The sequence below is a fragment of the Ambystoma mexicanum genome, chromosome 3p (assembly GCF_040938575.1).
Source record: "Ambystoma mexicanum isolate Mex_15411 chromosome 3p, UKY_AmexF1_1, whole genome shotgun sequence".
Lineage (NCBI taxonomy): Eukaryota > Metazoa > Chordata > Amphibia > Caudata > Ambystomatidae > Ambystoma > Ambystoma mexicanum.
Window position 1 is genome coordinate 1112647227 of NC_090925.1, and position 20962 is coordinate 1112668188.

Consider the following 20962-nt stretch of genomic DNA (forward strand, 5'->3'; position numbering starts at 1 on the left):
TAAGACCATGCAATCAATTAGAGTATGGTATGGGCTAAACTTGATGTTTCACAGGAGTCCACAAGGCTCTGCGAATTGTTAAATAAGCAATATGCAGTACAGTAACTGGGCCAACAGATAGGTCGTATTTCCATACCTTCTCCCAATCTACTGAGAAAACATTGTGTAAGAACTCTTTACATACTGCAGATCCTTTGGAAAGATGTGTAGTAATCATTTTGGAGGACAGATGGTCAGTTTGGTTCAGAGTAGAACTAGATTGGGCTGTGAATAATGAACATCTTTACGCAAGCCAATATTGAGTAAGCATTTAGCTGAGCATAATTTAGAAATTCAGATGTGATCAGGCATACTCGCCCCTAAATCCTTTGAAATATGGAAAATCTTTGAAAAGGGGATTTCCTAACATCATTGTGTAACCCGTGGGCCCAATGAATGGGCTGCATGTCCATACTGATGTAGATATTATTCCATAAAGCATCAACCACAAAGTCATATAAAGTTCCAACAACCCAGGCTTAGTCAGGAGAGTGCATGGGGGCTTTGCCCTGCAGGATATGCATGTTAAGTCTGCCAGGGTAAATGAGGAATACTCAATTTGATATGTTTCTAAATAACCATCTGGCTTTTTAATATTCTTTCAAAAATCCTATTTGCCCTGCTTATAAACAAGAAATTGCTAGGACAAGACCATGATTAGGAAGCTAGATTCACAGAGAAAAGCTGTACTGTGCTTGGTGTGAATGCAGGTGCTTGGTAATGCATGAGAGAATGTTGGTGTGTCTGAGGGAATGTTTAGGTGTGAGTGAAGGAATGCTTGTAGTGAAGTTTTCACAGAGTGAGTTGGAGAGCTCCTGCCTTGGTGATGTGAGCCAGTGGTTCATACTCATCTTGGTTTGGAGGCCTGGAGCGTATGGCAAGAAGATGCCAGAGAATCCAGGTGAGTGTGTCACTCAAGGAGGAAGGGGCTCTGAAGAAACAGCCAGAAGAGCCATGAGTAGTCCTGTGAGTGCTGGGAATACTGGACAGACCTCTGGAGAGCAACGCGATGTGCTACAGGAAGTCACTGACTTTGCAAGCCCAAGGGAAAGCCCAAGAAGGAATGGCGAGTAGTACAATGAAAAGGTCAAATGCAAGACAGACTCTGAAGGTACAGGTACACAAGCTGGGCCCGACAGTGTATGTTGGTAAAGGTACTCCAAGTAACAAAGCATTAATGACAGAGTGCAAGAAAAGCAGGGTTAGACGCTGAATTCTGTGATTTTTATGTGTATCCAACTTTTGTTGAAAGGAACTAAGAACGTATCCTCCTCGACACTGGGAGAATAAGATTTGTTTGTTCCCTCACTTGCGCATTCCACTTGAGTCAGCTCGTATTGCTGGAGTGTGACTTTGGAACAGCAGGAGCTTTGAGTCATATTGTGAAAAGGTTCCTCCAGCAGGAGATATAGATACTTTGAAATGTTGCAATGCTGTTCTAAGCGAACTAAAAAGCACGATTTTTCAAAATCATGAATTGGACATGGTTAGCTTCTTATGCTTTTGGTTTAAATTGAACAAATACTATATTAGGACAGCATATCAGGTCACTTTAGGAGGACATGCAATGTTTTATAGTTTTTACAGCCAAAGTACATTGAAACCCACTAATTGTTCGCTGAGAAAAAAAAAGGAAAAAAAAGAATTTCAAATCTTAAAGACAAGAAATTGTAAATAAATGAAAGAAATAGGAACACATTTGAATACAGTATATACAGATGAAACATCCTCAACTGCTCAAAGTACTCTAGAGATTGCTGAATAAATAGACTGTGTAAAGGTCCAAATAAAATAAAAGTGATGCCAGCAAGCCTTTTGCAAATAAACCCATTTCCTGGGACAACCAAAGTCCAAGAAAACAGGTAAGAGCATTTTAGCTGGCCTAGAAATTCTAATCATGTGTACTTGAACCATGTCTGTAGCTGTTGTGTCTATACTTACTGAAAAAGGTCAGCATGAAAATACCATCGTTCCCTATCCTCAGCTGATCAGCATCATCAAAGTCATCCCGTGCCACAAAATCCTCCTCCTAAAGCAAAGAGAAAAATTGTATATTAGCAGTTTTCTTATTTAGAGATGAGGAAAATCAGTTAATCTGAATACAATTTCCTATAAAATTGTAAAAATATGAGAGTTGACACAGACAACTCAAACATTAAAAAAGTTATACTCTAAAACGCTTAGGAACCATTTTCTGCATGAACTGAAACTCAGGGCATTGCAACATTCAGTTTGGGAGAAGTAATTTATCAAGTAGGTTAATCTATATGTGCACTTTGAATTATTTATTTCGCATTTTTAAAGCACTCCCACAGCCCACGGGCAGCAAGGCGCTGTTACAGGGATTGTTTTTAGTTGCATAGTCGTTTGTCTTGCGCATTTATAACGTGCTTAAATACCCAGAGGTTTCTAAGCGCGGACCCGGGGATCGAACATGTGTTGCTTCATGTCGTCTTGCTTCGAAGGCGAGCACTTTGCCGCTGAGCTATCCTAGATAGTGAAGAGTCGCAATGGGGTATGCATTTCAAATATGGAGCGCAAAAACGAGAAAAACAGATGTTAAAGATTAATTACCTTAAAAATTTTACAGTGAATAAACTGGGTTGGTGGTAACGTTAAGACGCTTGATTGGTAATGTGCTTAGGCAATGTCCACCCACGGCCGCAATGGCACAGGGTTGTTAAGGGGGGGAGCAGGGGCATTTTATCAAGGAAAGGAAACGATTGGCTAGAATTACAATGGTTACTACTGAGTAACGCATACTTATTCCTACTTCAGAAATCTTTCCGCCATGCTAGAAGGAGACTACCAAGCAACAATTAGCGAGTGGGAGATGAAAGCAAGATCGCCCATAAGCATTCTTCCAGAATAATAATCTGCTCTGGAGCTGTAAAAATCATGGAGAGTGGACCATTCAACTGCTTTACAGCTACTGCTCATTGAAAAACACAGATGCTGTTTTGGCAAACTAAGCCTTCGGGGCACCTTGGCTCAGTGCCAGACCCCATTACACATACACCACTTTACATTTTCGTTTCTGAAGGGTTTGATAAATTGTCTCTCTCCAGAGCAGTCTAGTTGTGTATCTAGCGTCTTGAAATTGGTCTTGAGGTTTTGGGTAGTGTCTCCTTTAGAGCCTACGCATTCTTATTTTCTGCAGCTGCTCATGATAAAAAAAAAAAACAGTTTTCCTAATGGCTATGAAATTTGCATGCTGTGGAAACAAGCTGTGCATTTTTTGTGTGGCCCCTCCATTGCGGGTATTTAAAAAGGATAACATACCTGAATTTTCCCATAGGCATCAGAGATGCAAATAGCAGTGTGCACCCTTAAGAGACAACATATACTCAGGGTGGGATATGGATGTTGCCATATATAGTCATGGCTACTGCCTGCCTAGGCAAGCCTGGGCTACATTTAGAAGAACCAGAAATGGCCTGCGGGACGAAAGTAACAAATTTAGTACCTTCAGTGATGTTCCTCGCACAGATTCCTCATTGCCCTCCTTCCACCTCTTTATTGATTGGAATACTGTAATTAAGGTATCAGGTAACAATATCCCTATATATATGGTCGCTGTATATAATGCAGCCGGGAAAAAATAGTGGCGACATATCGGTGACCATATATATAGGGACAGGTGGAGCGTGGTTTTCAGGGGTGTCCCCTACATGTTCCATCTAATAATGTCCCCGCACAAAACGGCAATTTTTCAGCAATTTTTATGCATAGGGTTATTTGGAGGGGACATTACAATGAAATGCCCCAAGTGCATGGCTTTTATGGTAGTTCCACCAATCCATTTTAGCCTTTGTGGTGCCTAGGGAATTAAGTGAGGTATGGGGGCTGTTAAGACAATTTTCATTTGGGGATTTCTAGGGTCGCTTTAACTTTTCCTATTTCCCCCCATTTTTAGCTCACTGAACTTTTTTGGTGGTCAGGAGGGGGGTGGTGGGGGACTCCTACTGGCGTTATAAATCTTTTTTCACTCACTTTGAGTAATTAGCCTTGGCAAGCCCTTAAGAATCTCTGTCCCACAGGAGCTTCTTAGGTGCCCCACTTGTGCCCTAACAGGGTTAGATCAGCCTGCATTGGTTTTAAGGGGTAGGCTGGCGGCAGCTGTAATTTAGATTTGGCTTCACTGGGGTTGCAAGCCAATTTACCACATAGGTAGCGCAATATAACCTTTTGGTAACCATCGGGGTATATGAGGAACCTGAGGGCATCCTCCCACCTACTCCCCTTGGATCCTCCTCTTAGGTGTCCAGGGAAAGGCCATCACTCTTGGAATCCCGATCCTGCGGGTGGAGATGCGAGGGGGGGGGATTACCTGGGCGGAGGAAGAGCGAGGAAGAGGAGGTCTGCAGGTGAGACATTGTATCCCCTTTACCTTTTGAAAAGTAGAACTACCCTCCCCAGATCGTCGCAGGGTATTGAAAGTCCTTTTCTCTTCCCTACACATCCATTGTCCCACTTTCACATGCCATTACAATTGGGACAAGGAAGAGGCAACTAGGAGTGATAATTACTTCGTCAGATTCACCACTATAGTACTGGAAAGAGGGCTGTTGTGTTTGTGTGAATGCAGGTGCTTGGTAATGCATGAGAGAATGTTGGTGTGTCTGAGGGAATGTTTAGTGTGAGTGAAGGAAAGCTTGTAGTGAAGGTTTCACAGAGAGAGTTGGAGAGCTCCTGCCTGGGTGATGCGAGCCAGTGGTTCATACTCTCATCTTAATATAACAGGAATAAAGCCGGCTGATGGAACATAACCGATGTGGCCAAGGAACTTACATTATTACACTGGCGACCAGGTGATCCTCATGAAGACAAGAAACAAACCTACGTGGCAAAAGAAAGAAGGTGCCCAGTCTCCTGTGAGGGGTGCAGATAAGGAGAGGAACCACTGCCCCCACAAGTCCCATTACCTAGGGCCAAGAAGAGGGGGCACTGCAGCCCATCCGATAACCCAGGGTGAAGAAAGACGGAGATGCCGCCCATTTAACAACCCCTGAGCAAGGAATAGGGGGTGCTGTGCCCCACAAGAGACCCAGGGCAAAGAAAGATTAATAAGGGAAGAGAGCCTTCACCAAGGACACAAGTTAAGGGGCCCACACCACTGAGCCCTAGGGCTAAGCATGGGTGTGCTCTATATCCCTTAAGGCCCGGGACGAAGGTGAATGGGTGCTATACCGCACAGTAAAAAGGGCACAGCCAGATGACCCATGGTGAGGAAAGAGTAAAAAGGACACCTCGCTCCAGAAGAAGTCTCAGAGGAAAGTAAAGAAAGCATTGGTGATTGTCCCCAGTGGTTTGAGGAGTGCTGCCCAGTGCTGATTTGGAAGGAGTTTAGGGTGCCTGCGCATGGGCAACATGGGTCAAAGGAGAAACTATACAGTAAAAAGGGTGCTTACTGCTTCCTGACACTGTCCTTTCCAGGAAAGTCGTTGGGAGCGGTGAGCTCTGTTGGGCCTGCCACATTGTCATAAAATGATGACGTAGCCCGTATGGATGGGGGAGATGGCAATTGTGTGGAACGCGACTCACACGACATTCCGCAGCAGGCACGCGGACATGAAAATGCTGAGATCGAGTCTAATGCAAGTTAGAATAAAGAACCCTCGGAGTGCGAGTGGCGGGAGGTGCTCGATGCCATTTCCAAGAAGGAGTGGCAGAGTAACACAGCCAGCCGGGTCGCAAATTTTCAGGTGCACTGGCAATGGGTTCTCTCCAAGCATTTTGAAAATGTTTTCACACCCCAGAGAGTAATAATGTGGCCGCAACCGGACGGGATAGTGAGCTTAAGGTTGTGCGTCTTCAGGAAGCTGCTAGGAATGCACAAGTGCATCGATAGAATGTACTACGCTTGTCAACTAAACTAAACTACGCTTGTCAGCATTTCATTTTCTGTGCGTATTCTTGAATTGTGTCAGTGACTGTATGAATTGAGTCTCTGTTCTCCGTCATGTGGGATTTTGGAAGCAGCGGAATTCACAGAAATAATCGGAGGATCATTTTACTGTCAGTGGGACATCAAGAGATAAGGACCGGCATGGAGTTTTAAAGTACTGTGTGAAGATGCTGTAAATACCATCGATGTAAGCGTAGCTTTGGGGAACGCGTGTTGACTTCAACCAGCAAAGCAGACTATGATGTGATATTGAGCAAGAAGGGGGGCGTGCCAGTAATACTATCCCTAGTGTGACGTCCACTGTACCCATGGTCCTTCACAAGTCGAGGTCCCTCAGATGGTTTTGTTCTGACATGAGGTTGCATGAAGAGTAGTGTGAGTACAGTTGTATCAAAGCAGATACAGGCAGAAAGCTCATAACATCTATGCACCTTCTCTCCGTGGAGGAAGGGTGGGCGCATGTGAATCTAAGCAGATACAAGCATCAGAAATACGATTACGGTGAGAATTGTATCCCTTCTGAGGCTTGTGGAATCTGCTTAGATAACATGCTGTGCATGGATTAGCGAGCAGTGTTAGAAGGAGATGGGATGTGAGAAGAGTCATGAGCAAACAAATGTCTTAGAACCGCTTGTCCCACTTGGGTATCTGTCTTGGAATGAGTGTCAATGCAGTACTGCTGAGTAAAGGTGTGAATAGAGCTCCATGTAGCTGCTTTGCAAATGGTGTCAAGGGGTACATTTTTAATGAAAGCCAGAGTGGCCCCAGTCCCTCATGTAGAGTGGGCCCTTGGCATGAAACACAGCTGGATACATTTGACTATCCATTTAGAGATGGCACCTTTAGAGACGCGATCTTCTCTTCCTGTAGCTACGGACACAAACAGTTGATCTGTGTTTGTTAGCGTCTGGTCTTGTCTACGTAGTAGAGGACCGCTCTTCGCACATCTAGTTGTGTAGTTTCACCTCAGCAGAGCTTTTGGGTTCTTGGAAGAAGGCCGGTAGCTCAATGGACTGGTGCATAGGCCGACATCTAGTGGAAGCTGCGGAGTATTACAGTTTGTTTTTCGAAACTCGAAAATGGGCGTCGACACAGGGCGTGCCAGTAATACTATCCCTAGTGTGACGTCCACTGTACCCATGATCCCTCACGCGTGTAGGAGCCTCAGATTGTATTTTTTCCTGACATGAGGTAGCATGAGGAGAAGCGAGAGTACAGATGATCCAAGCAGATATAAAGAAAGGTAAGACTACAAGCATCCATGCGCCTTCTCTCAGAGGGGACAAGCATCAGAAATACGATTACAGTGAGTAATGTATCTCTTCTGAGGCTTGTGGAATCTGCTTAGATCACATGCTGTGCATAGATTAGCAAGCAGTGTTAGAATAAGGAGGTGGGATATGAGGAGGCTCATGAGCAAATAAATGTCTTAGAACCGCTTGTCCCACTTGAGTTTCTGTCTTGGAATGGGTGTCAATGCATTAGTGCTGAGTAAAAGTGTGCATAGAGCTCCAAGTAGCTGCTTTGCAAATGGTGTCTAGGGGTACATTTGCAATGAAAGCCAGAGAGACCCCGATGCCTCTTGTAGAGTGGGCTCTTGGTGTGAAAGGCAGAGTTTTCTCAGAAAGGGAGTAACACAGCTTGATACAGCTAACAATCCACTTAGAGATGGCACCTTTAGAGACGCGATCCCCCTCTCTGCCTGTAGCTACGGAGACAAACAGCTGGTCTGTTTTCCTTAGCGGTCTGGTCTTGTTTACTTAGTAGAGGACCGCCCTACGCACATCTAGGGTGTGTAGTTTCACCTCAGCCGAGCTTTGTGGGTTTTGGAAGAAAGCCGGAAGCTCGATGGACTGGTTCACGTGGAATTGGAAATAAACTTAGGTGAGAACCTAGGGTGCGTACGCAAAACCAGTTTATCGTCGTGGACTGTAAAGAAAGGATCCTGCACGGACAGAGCCTGAATTTCACTAACCCTTCTTATGGATGTAATAGCTACTAAGAAGGCTGTCGTATAAGTCAGGTGTTTGAGACTGCTTTTATGCATGGGTTCGAATGGGGGGCCCATGAGCTTAGCTAGCACCACGTTAAGGTCCCATCCTGGTGGTTGGTTTGAAATAGGACGGTGAAGTCTCTTTACTCCTTCCATGAAGGCTTTAACTACTGGTACTTTCCACCACGGCACCTTGTTATGGGAAGTGGTGTATGCCGACAGAGCTGCCAGGTGTACCGTCAGTGAGTTAAAAACCAGTCCTGCATCCAGCAGGTGGAGCATGTATGTAACAATAGTGGGTTGATTTGTTTATTCTGACACCAGATAACGAATCTCTTCCATTTGTCAAAGTAGCCGTGCCTTGTGTTTGGTTTCCTAGATTCTTTTAGGATGTCCATACACCTCTGTGGTAAATTGAGATGTCCGAACTCTATGACCACATGAGCCATGCTGCCAGGTTCATTGAGTTGGGTAGAGGATGCACTGTTCGACCTTTGTGCTGGGACAGTCGGTTGTATCAGGCCATGAGTTTGATCGGTTCGCACACGGCTAATCTGCGTAAGTGTGGGAACCACGGTTGTCTCGCCCACATGGGAGCAACCAGGACGAGCATCATCAACTCTCTGTTCATCTTGTTGACCACGTTCCTGATGAGGAGTTGGTGGAAAAGCGTACACAAACATTCCTGATCAGTTCATCCACAGGGCGTTCCCCTGGGAGTCTGGTTGGGGGAACCTGGATGCAAATCCTGGGCATTGTCAATAGGTTTTCAGGGGGAAGCCCCACTGAGAGAGGATATCTTCTACGACTTCTCTGTGTAGACACCATTCGTGTTCTTCTGGGAGAGGGTCTCTGCTTAGAGCATCCGCTAGAGAATTGAGATCCCCTGGAACATGTTGCGATGACAGAAAGATGTTCCGTCTGAGTGCCCATTTCCAAATTTTCTGGGCAAGCTTGGACAGATTTGGCGAACGAGTCCCTCCTTGCTTGTTCAGGTAAAACATGGCTGTAGTGCTGTCTGTTCAGATTTGAACTGACAGGTTTAGCAGGTAGGGCTCGAACGCTTGAAGCGCTCTGAATACTGCCGGAAGCTCTAGCAGGTTGATGTTATTCTGGGCCACTGAGTGAGACCAGAGACCCTGAGCTGTGTGGTGGAGATGGTGAGCTCCCCACCCTGTCAGGCATGCATCGGTTGTGACTATCGCCTGTATCTCGGGATCGTAAAAGGGTTTCCCCTCGGACAGATTTTCTCTTGTCCACCAGTTTAGGCTTTGTACAAGTGTTGGCGAAATGACCACTAGATCGTCCCACTGACCACTTGTCTGAGACCACTGTTTCACCAACCATTCCTGCATGGGACGCATGCGCAGGCGCGCGTGGGGGACCAGGTAAATACATGACGCCATCATGCCCAGCAACCGCATTGCTTTGCGTACCGTTATCTGGCGACCGGACTGATATTGCGGAATTTGCAGCAGTATATTCCGAATTCTTTCCTCGGAAGGAAAAGTCAACCCCTTGGCTTGGCACCAGACTTGACTTTTTCTCGTTTATTGAGAAGCCCAATTCGAAGAGGAGGTCGATTGTCCTTTGAATGTTAGTTCTGCAAATTACTGGGGTCTCCCCCGTGATGAGCCAGTCGTCCAGGTAAGGGTACACCGGGATTGCCTCCCTGCGTAGGTGTGCTGCCGCCACCGCCAGTACCTTGGTGAATACCCTTGGAGCCGAAGCTATCCCGAAGGGCAGTACCTTGAACTGGTAGTGCCGACTGTCCACCTTGAAGCGCAAGTACTTTCTGTGCGCTGGGAACATGGAAATATGAAAATGGGCATCTTTCATGTCCAATGTTGCCATGTAATCCCCCTTTTTTAGGAGGGGGATTACCCTCTTGGAGAGTAGTCCTGCAACATTTTTGGGGCTTGACATACTTGTTTGCAGGCCGTAAGTCTAATACTGGGTGCATTGTCAAATCTTTTTTTGGCACAAGGAAGTAAGTTGAATAAATACCCTTGTTTACCTGGTGTCCCGGGACGAGTTCTATCGCGTCCTTTGCTAGCAGATTGACGATCTCCTCGAGGAGGATCTTCTGGTGTTCCAAAGAATGTATTCTTTGTCGTGGAGGATGGTTCCGGGGACGATCTAACAGTTCTATGCAGTACCCAGCGGATACTGTGGACAGCACCCATCTGTCTGATGCGAACCCTTCCCAAACGTGGGTGAAGTTGGAAATGCATCCCCCTACTGGGGTTGCGTGAGAAGGGACCCTGAACAGAGCGTCATTGTTTTGGTGGAGTCGTGCGACCTCCTTTACTGGGGCTGCCTCTACCCTTACCACGTCCCCTTTTATTACCCCTGCCATAACTCTGGGTAGACTATTGATTATTATTGTTCCACGGTGTACCCTGCCCCTGGGAATAGTTAGATCCTCTCTGGGAGTTTGGCCGCGTGGGCGACGACAATTGCCATTCCCTCTCTGATTAGGGGGTTTGTTGGTTAGTTGGCCTAGGGATTTGGGTGTCTCATTCGTCCTTGGCATTCTTCAGCGCGTCCTCGACCACCTTACCAAACAGATCCGGCTCCACCGGTTTATCTAACAAAGATGCTTGGGTTTCAGCTTTGAATAACCAAGCGTTTCTCTTGATAACAGTTCCTTCTGCTTTCAATCTGCCGGCGTTATCCGCGGCATGAAAGGTTGCTTTTAAAATGCAACCGGACACGGCTCTTCCCTCCGCTGCAACTCGTGCCAACTGGCTCTTTGAGGGTTCTGGGGCGGAGTCTATGAGTCCTGCAACTTCTTCCCACTGATGGCAGTTGTAGCTGGCCAACAGGGTGGTGGAGTTGGCAATCCTTGCCTGGTAGACGGAAGTGGAGGCTACTTTCCTGCCCAAACCATACAGTTTCTTGCTCTCCTTGTCAGGAGGAGCTTCGGACGATGACAAGGGTGTTCCAGCCCTCTTACGGGTGTTAGTAACAACCAGGGAGTCCGGTTTCAGATGCCCCCTTATATACAGTGGGTCTGATTGGGCTGCCCTGAAAAGTTTCTCAATCCTGGGGTTCACCGCCCTGGTGAGGTTATGATTTAAAAGTGAAGGGTCTATTCTCTCTGAATAGACTTAAGGATAGGGAAGGCCTGAGCAACAGGCCTTCTTTCTCCCACTAACTCTTCTGCGAAGTCCCTCTCCTCTTGAGCACCCTGGGTGTCAATGTGGAAAGGTTCTGCCGCTCGGGACAGAACTTCATTCAGGAGAGGTTGATGGTCGACAGGGGAGTCGGTAATCGGGGGTTCTTTCTCTGCCGGGGAATCTACTCTGTAGGTCTTCCTCTTCCTCTTCCTCTTCTAGGTCCTCATTATCCCCATAGTAGCCCGTACCAGTTTGCTCTTCCAACAGGCCAAATCTGGATCCTAACGAAAGGATGTATCCCCTTGATATTGGGAGTAGGGCTGTATATAGAAGGGGTCCGAAGACCGTGTTGGAGCTTCAAACCGGGACTTCTTACTTGGAGGTATTGGATCCTTAGAGCCTGAGGGTGCTGACCCGTCAGGAGTATAGGAGAGAAAGTGTTCAGGGTTCTTTGTGTAAAATCTGCCAATGAAGACATCCTTGACATAACCCTGTCTATGTCATAACTAGACCATTCTCTAGAACTGGGAATTATCCTTTCTTGGGCTTTCTCCGCCTTATCCTGACTAGACTTACTGGTTTTAGCAGGTGTCCTTGAGATAACAGAGGACTAGGACTTGTCTGTTTATGAGGAATGGGAAGTTTTTGAGGTGTGTGAGGAGGCTGAGACTGCTTCCTCTGTTTTCCCCCCTCCCCGTGGGCGGAAGAGTGTTTTCCCTGTTTCTTCGGCCCTCCGTAGCCTTCCGACGCCTGGCGTCGAGGTTCGGGGGTAGTGTCCCTATCTTTAGAACGTGGAGGTAGGCACTCGGGAGCCGCCGTTACGCGGTCTGCGGGCACCGACTCCTGGAGTGCGGTCTGGGGACGGAAGTCGGCTTCGTCTTCAGACGATCGAACTTCCGTTACCTTGGGGAGCGAGGCACTCGTGGCAACAGTGGATGATTGCCTGGAGTCATGCGGCGATCTAGATCGAGAACGCCCAGAGGACACCGATTCGGACCGTTCTCTATATGCCTCTTTCCGAGAACTCTACGTGCGCGTCGAGTCTCGGTTGGACTTCATGTGCTTTGTGGAAGTGTTGTGGGTAGCGCTTGTGTCGCCGGGGGTCTTCCCCATAGCCGCCCTGCCGGATGACCTTCCAAGGTCAGGGACTTGCGCTCGGCTGTCTCCTAACACCACGTTGCCCTCGCCGTCTGAAAGCACGGCGTCGCTGCCATCGCTGAAGGCGCCCTCCGCTGCCATGACCTCCTGACGCCTGGCGTGGTGGGCCCAGCGCTTGATCGAATGGTCCTTAAGTGTTTTCGGTTTAAACCTGCTACACGCTCTGCAGTTCGCCTTGGGGTGGTCCCTCGGCAAGCAGAGATTGCATGTGGCGTGCCCGTCGACCCAAGGGTACTTGCAGTTGCACTTGGGGCAGAATTGGAAAGGGGTACCCTCCATACGCACCTTGTGGCAGCGGGCTAGTAAGTGTAGGAATATATAAGAATGTACCTATATACCAAACGAGTGTAGAGTATGTCCACCCCCATTCTCCCCGCTTGCAGGGCCGAGGCCAGAGGCCTTCCAAGGCCCGGGCCGAGGCCGGAGGCCTTCCGAGGCTAAAATCCGTCATGCAGCTGGCGACGGTCTAATTCTTCTCCGGGCCGGCGTCGAGTGTGGAAGTTCGGTGACTCGACGTTGGGGTGGAGAAATGGGTAAATATAACAATTTTTAGCAAAAGTACGGCTAAGGCCAGGGAACTCTGCGAAATGCTTCCGACCAGTATGGCGGAAAAAAACAATCTGACGGTCCTACACGCGTGAGGGATCATGGGTACAGTGGACTTCACACTAGCGATAGTATTACTGGCACACCCTGTGTCGACGTCCATTTTCGAGTTTCGAAAAACAAACTGTAATACTCCGCAGCTTCCACTAGATGTCGGCCTATGCACAGCATGTGATCTAAGCAGATTCCACAAGCCTGAGCTATAGATAGAGGATACATTACTCACCATAATCGTATTTTTGATGCTTGTATCTGCTTAGATCACATGCTGTGCATAGGCCGACATCTAGTGGAAGCTGCAGAGTATTACAGTTTGTTTTTCGAAACTCGAAAATGGGCGTCGACACAGGGCGTGCCAGTAATACTATCCCTAGTGTGACGCCCACTGTACCCAAGATCCCTCACGCGTCTAGGATCCTCAGATTGTATTTTTTCTGACATGAGGTAGCATGAGGAGTAGCGTGAGTACAGATAATCCAAGCAGATAGACAGAAAGGTAAGACTACAAGCCATCATGCGCCTTCTCTCAGAGGGGAGGAAGGGTGGGTCGCATTTGAATCCAAGCAGATACAAGCATCAGAAATACGATTACGGTGAGTAATGTATCCCTTCTGAGGCTTGTGGAATCTGCTTAGATCACATGCTGTGCATAGATTAGCGAGCAGTACCTGAAGGAGGTGGGATGTGAGAAGGGTCATGAGCAAATAAGTGTCTTAGAACCGCTTGTCCCACTTGTGTATCTGCCTTGGAATGGGTGTCAATGCAGTAATGCTGAGTAAAAGTGTGAATAGAGCTCCAAGTAGCTGCTTTGGAAATGGTGTCAAGGGGTACATTTGCAATGAAAGCCAGAGTGGCCCCAATGCCTCTAGTAGAGTGGGCTCTTGGCGTGAAAGGCAGAGTTCTTTCAGAAAGTGAGTAACACGGCTGGATACAGTTAATAATCCACTTCGAGATGGCACCTTTAGAGACTCGAACCCCCTCTCTGCCTGTAGCTACGGAGACAAAAAGTTGATCTGTTTTTCTTAGCGGTCTGGTCTTATTTATATAGTAGAGGACCGCCCTACGCACATCTAGGGTGTGTAGTTTCACCTCAGCCGAGCTTTGCGGGTCCTGGAAGAAAGCCGAAAGCTCGATGGACTGGTTTACATGGAATTTAGATATAAATTTAGGTGAGAACCTAGGGTGTGTGCGTAAAACCAGTTTGTCTTTATGGACAGTAAAGAAGGGATCCTGCACTGACAGAGCCTGAATTTCACTGACCCTTCTTATAGAAGTAATAGCTACTAAGAAGGCCGTTTTATAAATCAGGTGTTTGAGACTGCTTTTATGCATGGGCGCGAAAGGGGAGCCCATGAGCTTGGCTAGCACCACATTAAGGTCCCACCCTGGTGGTGGGTTTGAAATAGGAGGGTGAAGTCTCTTTAACAGTAGTTAAAGCCTTCATGGAAGGAGTACTTTCCACCACGAAACCTTGCTATGGGAAGTGGTGTAAGCCGACAGGGCTGCCAGGTGTACTTTCAGTGAATTAAAAACCAATACTGCATCCAGCAGGTGGAGCATGCATGTAACAATAGTGGAAGGAGTGCAATCAACGGGGTTGATTGATCTACTCTGGCACCAGATAACGAACCTCTTCCACTTGTCAAAGTAACAGTGCCTTGTGTTTGGTTTCCTAGATTCCTTTAGGATGTCCATACACCTCTGTGGCAAATTGAGATGTCCAAACTCTATGACCTCAGGAGCCATGCTGCCAGGTTCATTGAGTTGGGTTGTTGGTGCACTGTTTGACCTTGGTGCTGGGACAATAGGTTGTACCAGGCTGGAAGTTTGATGGGCTCGCACACCGCCATCCTGCGTAGGTGTGGGAACCACGGTTGTCTTGCCCACATGGGAGCAACTAGGACGAGCGTCATCGACTCTCTGTTCATCTGGTTCACCACTTTCCTGATGAGGAGTTGGTGGAAAAGCGTACGCAAACATCCCTGACCAGTTCATCCACAGGGCGTTTCCCCTGGGAGTCTGGTTGGGGGAACCTGGATGCAAATCCTGGCCATTGTCTGTTTTCGCTTGTGGCGAATAGGTATATAGTGGGGAAACCCCACTGAGAGAAGATATCTTCTACGACCTCTCTGTGTAGAACCCATTCGTGTTCCTCTGAGAGGGAGTCTCTGCTCAGAGCATCCGCTAGGGAATTGAGCTCCCCTGGAACATGTTGTGATGACAGGAAGATGTTCCGTCTGAGTGCCCATATCCAGATTTTCTGGGCAAGCTTAGACAGATTTGGCGAGCGAGTCCCTCCTTGCTTGTTCAGGTAGAACATGGCTGTTGTGCTGTCCGTCCAGATTTGCACCGACAGGTTTAGTAGGTGGGGCTCGAACGCCTGAAGCGCTCTGAATACTGCCAGAAGCTCTAGCAGGTTGATGTGGTTCTTGGCCACTGAGTGAGACCAGAGACCCTGAGCTGGGTGGTGGAGATGGTGAGCTCCCCACCCCGTCAGGCATGCATCTGTAGTGACTATTGCCTGTACCTCGGGATTGTAAAAGGGTTTCCCCTGTGCGAGATTCTCTCTTGTCCACCAGTGAAGGCTTTGTACCAGTGTTGGTGAAACAACCACTAGATGGTCCCACTGACCACTTGGCTGAGACCACTGTTTCGCCAACCATTCCTGCATGGGACGCATGCGCAGGCGCGCGTGGGGGACCAGGTAAATACATGACGCCATCATGCCCAGTAAACGCATTGCTTTGCGTACCGTTATTTGTTGACCGGACTGATAATGCGGAATTTGCAGTAGTATATTCCGAATTCTTTCTTCTGAAGGAAAGGTCAACCCCTCTTGGGTATCTAGCATTGCTCCTAGGAATTGTTTTGAGGTGCTTGGCACTGGGCTCGACTTTTTCTCGTTGATTGAGAAGCCTAACTCGTGAAGGAGGTCGATAGTCCTTTGAATGTTTGTCCTGCAAATTCCTGGGGTTTCCCCCGTTATGAGCCAGTCGTCCAGATAAGGGTACACTGGGATTGCCTCCCTGCGTAGGTGTGCAGCCGCCACCGCCAGTACCTTGGTGAATTACCCTTGGTGCTGAAGCTATCCCGAAGGGCAGTACCTTGAATTGGTAGTGTCGACTGTCCACCTTGAAGTGCAAATACTTTCTGTGCGGTGGGAACATGGAAATATGAAAATAAGCATCTTTCATATCCAAGGTTGCCATGTAATCCCCCTTTTTTTAGGAGGGGGATTACCTCTTGTAGCGTGGTCATATGAAATTTTTGGGGCTTGACATACTTGTTGGCAGGCCGTAAGTCCAATACTGGGCGCATTGTCAAATCTTTCTTTGGCACAAGGAAGTAAGTTGAATAAATAACCTTGTTTACCTGGTGTCCCGGGACGAGTTCTATCGCGTCCTTTTCTAGCAGAATGGCAATCTCCTCGAGGAGAATCTTCTGATGTTCTAAAGAGTGTACTCTTTGTCCTGGAGGATGGTTCCGGGGACGCTGCAGTAGTTCTATACAATATCCTGTGGATACTGTTGACAGCACCCATCTGTCTGATGTGATCCCTTCCCAAGCGTGGGTGGAGTTGGAAATGCATCCCCCTACTGGGGTTGCGTGAGAAGGGACCCTGAACTGAGCGTCACTGCTTTGGTGGAGGCGTGCTGCCTCCCTTGTTGGGGCTGCCTCTGCCTTTACCACGACCTCTCCTATTACCCCTGCCGTAACCCTGGGTAGACTGTTGGTTGTTCCACTGTGTACCCTGCCCCTGGGGATAGGTAGATCTCCTCTGGGAATTTTGGCCGCGGGGGCGACGAAAATTACTATTCCCTCTCTGGTTTGGGGGTTTATTGGTTAACTGGCCAAGGGACTTGAGTGTTTCGTATTCGTCCTTGGCATTCTTCAGTGCGTCTTCGACCGCCTTACCAAACAGATCGGTTTCCACCGGTTTGTCCAACAATGATGCCTGGGTTTCTGCCTTAAAACCAGACTGCCGTAACCACGCATGTCTTTTGATAACAGTGCCTTCCGCTATCAATCTGCCTGCGTTGTCCGCGGTGTCGAAGGTTGCTTTCAAAATGCAACCAGACACGGCTCTACCCTCTGCGGAAATCCGAGCTAACTGGCCCTTTAAAGGTTCAGGAGCAGAGGCTATGAGTGCCGCGACTTCTTCCCACTGATGGCAGTTGTAGCTGGCCAACAGGGTGGTGGAGTTTGCAATCCTTGCTTGATAGGCGGACGTTGAGGCTAATTTCCTGCCGAAACCGTATAGTTTTTTGCTCTCCTTGTCGGGAGGAGCTTCGGACGATGACCAGGGTGTTCCAGCCCTCTTACGAGTGTTGGTGACAACTAGGGAGTCTGGCTTCAGAAGTCCTCTTATATAGAGAAGGTCAGACTGGGCCGCCCTGAAAAGTTTTTCAACCCTGGATTGACTGCTCTGGTGAGGTTCGGGTTCACCAGGGACGGATCTATTCTCCGCTGAATGGACTTAAGGATAGGGATGGTCTGTGCAACAGGCCTCCTTTCTCCCACTAACTCTTCTGCGAAGTCCCTTTCCTCCTGGACACCGTGGGTGTCAATGTGGAAATGTTCTGCTGCGCGTGCGAGAACCTCGTTTAGGAGGGGTTGGTTATCGACCGGGGAGTCGGTAACCGGGGCTTCGTTCTCTACCAGGGAATCTACTCTGTAGGTTTCCGGGTCCTCCTCTTCCTGGTCCTCATCATCCCCATAGTAGCCCGTCCCAGTTTGCTCTTCTAACATACCAAATTCTTGGTCCTCACAAAAGGAAGCCTCTCCTTGATACAGTGAGTATGGTCTTGCGTAAGGTTGCACCTCGAAGGGTTCTGACCTCATCGGAATTTCAAACCGGGGCTTCTTACTCGGGGGATAGGATCAGTAGAGCCTGAGGGTGTCGCCCCCTGTGGATCATACGAGAGGAAATCATCTGGATTTTTATCATAAAAATCTGCCAAAGAAGACATTCTTGACAGGACCCTATCTATGTCTTCACTGGACCATTTTTTGGAACTGGGGATGACCCTCTCAGCAAGTCTATGGGATTTATCTCAAGTAGCTTTGCTGGTTTTAGACATATCAGCAGACCTGGTTTTGTCTGTCTGTTTAGGGGGAGTGGTGTGTTTCACAGGTGTGGAAGAGTGCAAAGGTTGTTTCTTCTGCTGTTTTCCCCCTCCCCGTGAGTGGAAAAATGTTTTCCCTGTCCTTTAGTGGCTCCGGAGGTTTTCGACGCCTGGCATCGAGGATCGGGGTGGTGTCCCTATCCTTCGAGCGTGGGGCCTCGCTGGTTTTAACTTTGGGCTCCGACTCCTGGAGCGCGGCCTGGGGGTGGAAGTCGTCTTCGTCTCCCGACGATCGAACTTCTGTTAGCCTAGGGAGCGAGGCACTCTTGGCAAGAGTGGATGATTGCCTGGAGTCATGCGGCGATCTTGATCGAGAGCGCCCAGAGGACACCGAATCGGACCGTTCTGTTTGTGCCTCTTTCCGAGAACTCGACGTCGAGTCTCGGTTGGACTTATCAGTGTGTTTAGTGTGTGTAGTATGTGAAGCGCTTGTGTCGCCGGGGGTCTTCCCCATAGCCGCCCTGCCGGACGACCTTCCGAGGTCGGGGACCTGCGCTCGGCTGTCTTTCGACGCCGTAATGCCCTCGCTGTCCGAAAGTACAGCATTGCTGCCGTCGCTGAAGGCGCCCTCCGCTGCCATGGCCGCCTGCCTGGCGTGGTAGGCCCAACGCTTCGTCGAACGGTCCTTAAGTGTCTTGGGTTTAAACCTACTACACGCTCTGCAGTTCGCTTCGCGGTGGTCCCTCGGCAAGCAGAGATTGCACGTGGCGTGCCTGTGTCGACCCAAGGGTATTTGCGATTGCACTTGGGGCAGAACTGAAAAGGGGTACCCTCCATACGCACCTTGAGGCAGCGGGCAGTTAAGTGTAGGAAATGTATAAGGTGTACCTATTTACCAAGAGTGTAGAGTATGTACCACCCCCCACTCTCCCTACTTGCAGGGCCGAGGCCAGAGGCCTTCCAAGGCCCGGGCAGAGGCCAGCGGCCTTCCGAGGCCCAAATCCGTCGTGCAGCAGCCGACGGTCGATTTCTTCTCCAGCCGGCGTCGAGTGTTGAAGTTCGACGTTGGGGTGGGGAAGGATGGCAATAGATTATTATTTTAAATTTTTAGCAAAAGTATGGCTAAGGCCAGGGGACTCCGCAAAATGCTTCCGACCAGTATGGCGGAAAAAAACAATCTGAGGATCCTAGACGCGTGAGGGATCTTGGGTACAGTGGACGTCACACTAGGGTTAGTATTACTGGCACGCCCTGTGTCGACGCCCATTTTCGAGTTTCGAAAAACAAACTAATACTCCGCAGCTTCCACTAGATGTCGGCCTATGCACAGCATGTGATCTAAGCAGATTCCACAAGCCTCAGAAATATATATATTCGGTCAATTGTGACCCTTTAAATTTGGTCAATTGTTAATTCGAACAATTGTAAACAAACAATTTGGGTAATACCATAGGAGCAACCAAGATGAGCGTCATTTGTTCCATGCGGATCTTGTTCACCCCCCCTTCCTCATCAGAGGGGTTGGTGGAAGAGCGTAGGCAAACATCCCTGACCAATTCATCCCTAGGGCGTTCCCTTTGGAGCCTGGCTGGGGAAACCTGGATGCGAAGTCTGGGCATTGCCTGTTTTCGCTTGTGGCGAAAAGGTCTATAGTGGGGAAGCCCCACTGAGCGAAGAGGTCTCCTACGACTTATTTGTGTAGTATCCACTCGTGTTCTTTTGGGAGGGGATCCCTGCTCAGAGCATCTACTAACGAGTTGAGATCCCCTGGAATATGTTGGGATGACCGGTAAATCTTCCGTTTGAGTGCGCATTTCCAATATTTCTGTGCAAGCTTGGTCAGATTTGTCGAACAAGTGCCCCCTTGTTTAAGTAAAACATTGCAGTCGTGCTGTCTGTTAGGATCTGCACTGACAAGTTGGATAAGATGGGTTCGAATGCCCGAAGCGCTCTGAAGACTGCCAGAAGTTCTAGCAGATTGATGTGATTCTGAGCCACTGTGTGAGACCAGAGACCCTGAGCTGTATGGTGAAGGTAGTGAGCTCCCCACCCTGCCAGGGAAGCGTCTATTGTGACAACGGCCTGTATTTCTGGATCGTAGAAGGGTTTCCCCTTCGTAAGATTCTCTTTTGTCCACCAGCGAAGACTCTGTACTATTGTTGGCGAAACGACCACTAGCCTAAGCCCAGTTTCCCCAACCATTCCTGCATGGGTCGCACGCGCAGGCACACGTGGGGATCCAGGTAAATGCACGATGCCATCATGCCTAGCAAACACATCGCTTTGTGCACCCTTATCTGGCGACCGGACTGATATTGAGGAATTTGCAGCAACAGATTCCTAATTCTTTCTTCTGATGGAAAGGCCAACCCCTCTTGGGTGTCAAGGATAGCTCCTAGGAACTGTTTTGATACGCTTGGCACCGGGCTTGATTTTTTCTCGTTCATTGGGAAGCCCAATTGGAAGAGGAGGTTGATTGTTGTTTGGATGTTTAGACTGCAAATTAGGGGGGACTCCCCTGTAATGAGCCAGTCGTCCAGATAAGTGTATACTGGGATTGCCTCACTGCGTAGGTGCGCCGCCACCACCGCCAGTACCTTGGTGAATACCCTCGGAGCCAAGGCTATTCTGAATGGCAGCACCTTAAATTGGTAGTGCTGGTTGTCCAACTTGAAACGCAAGAATCTTCTGTGCGCTGGGAACATTGAAATATGAAAATAGGCATCTTTCATATCCAATGTTGCCACGTAATCCCCCTTTTTTAGTAGAGGGATTACCTCTTGTAGTGTAGTCGTGCAGCATTTTTGTGGCTTGACATACTTATTTGCAGGTCGCAAATCTAATACTGGGCGCATTGTCAGATTTTTTTTTTGGCACAAGGAAGTGGGTTGAATAAATACCCCTGTTTACCTGGTTGACCAGGACGACTTCTATGGCGTCCTTTGCTAGCATAACTGCAATCTCCTCGAGGAGGATCTTCTGATGTTCCAGCGAGTGTACCTTCTGTCACGGAGGATGGTCGTGGGGGCGCCCTAGCAACTCTATGCAGTATCCTCCAGACACTCTGGAC

General features: G+C 48.5%; 1 protein-coding gene across 1 annotated transcript in view; it reads right to left on the bottom strand.

The window, feature by feature from the left end:
• Positions 1-20962, bottom strand: part of NDFIP1 (Nedd4 family interacting protein 1) — a 639788-nt gene that overhangs the window by 282360 nt on the left and 336466 nt on the right. The window contains exon 4 of the mRNA XM_069652470.1: positions 1981-2068. Coding sequence (XP_069508571.1) covers positions 1981-2068 — 88 coding nt within the window. The remainder of the gene's footprint in view (positions 1-1980; positions 2069-20962) is intronic.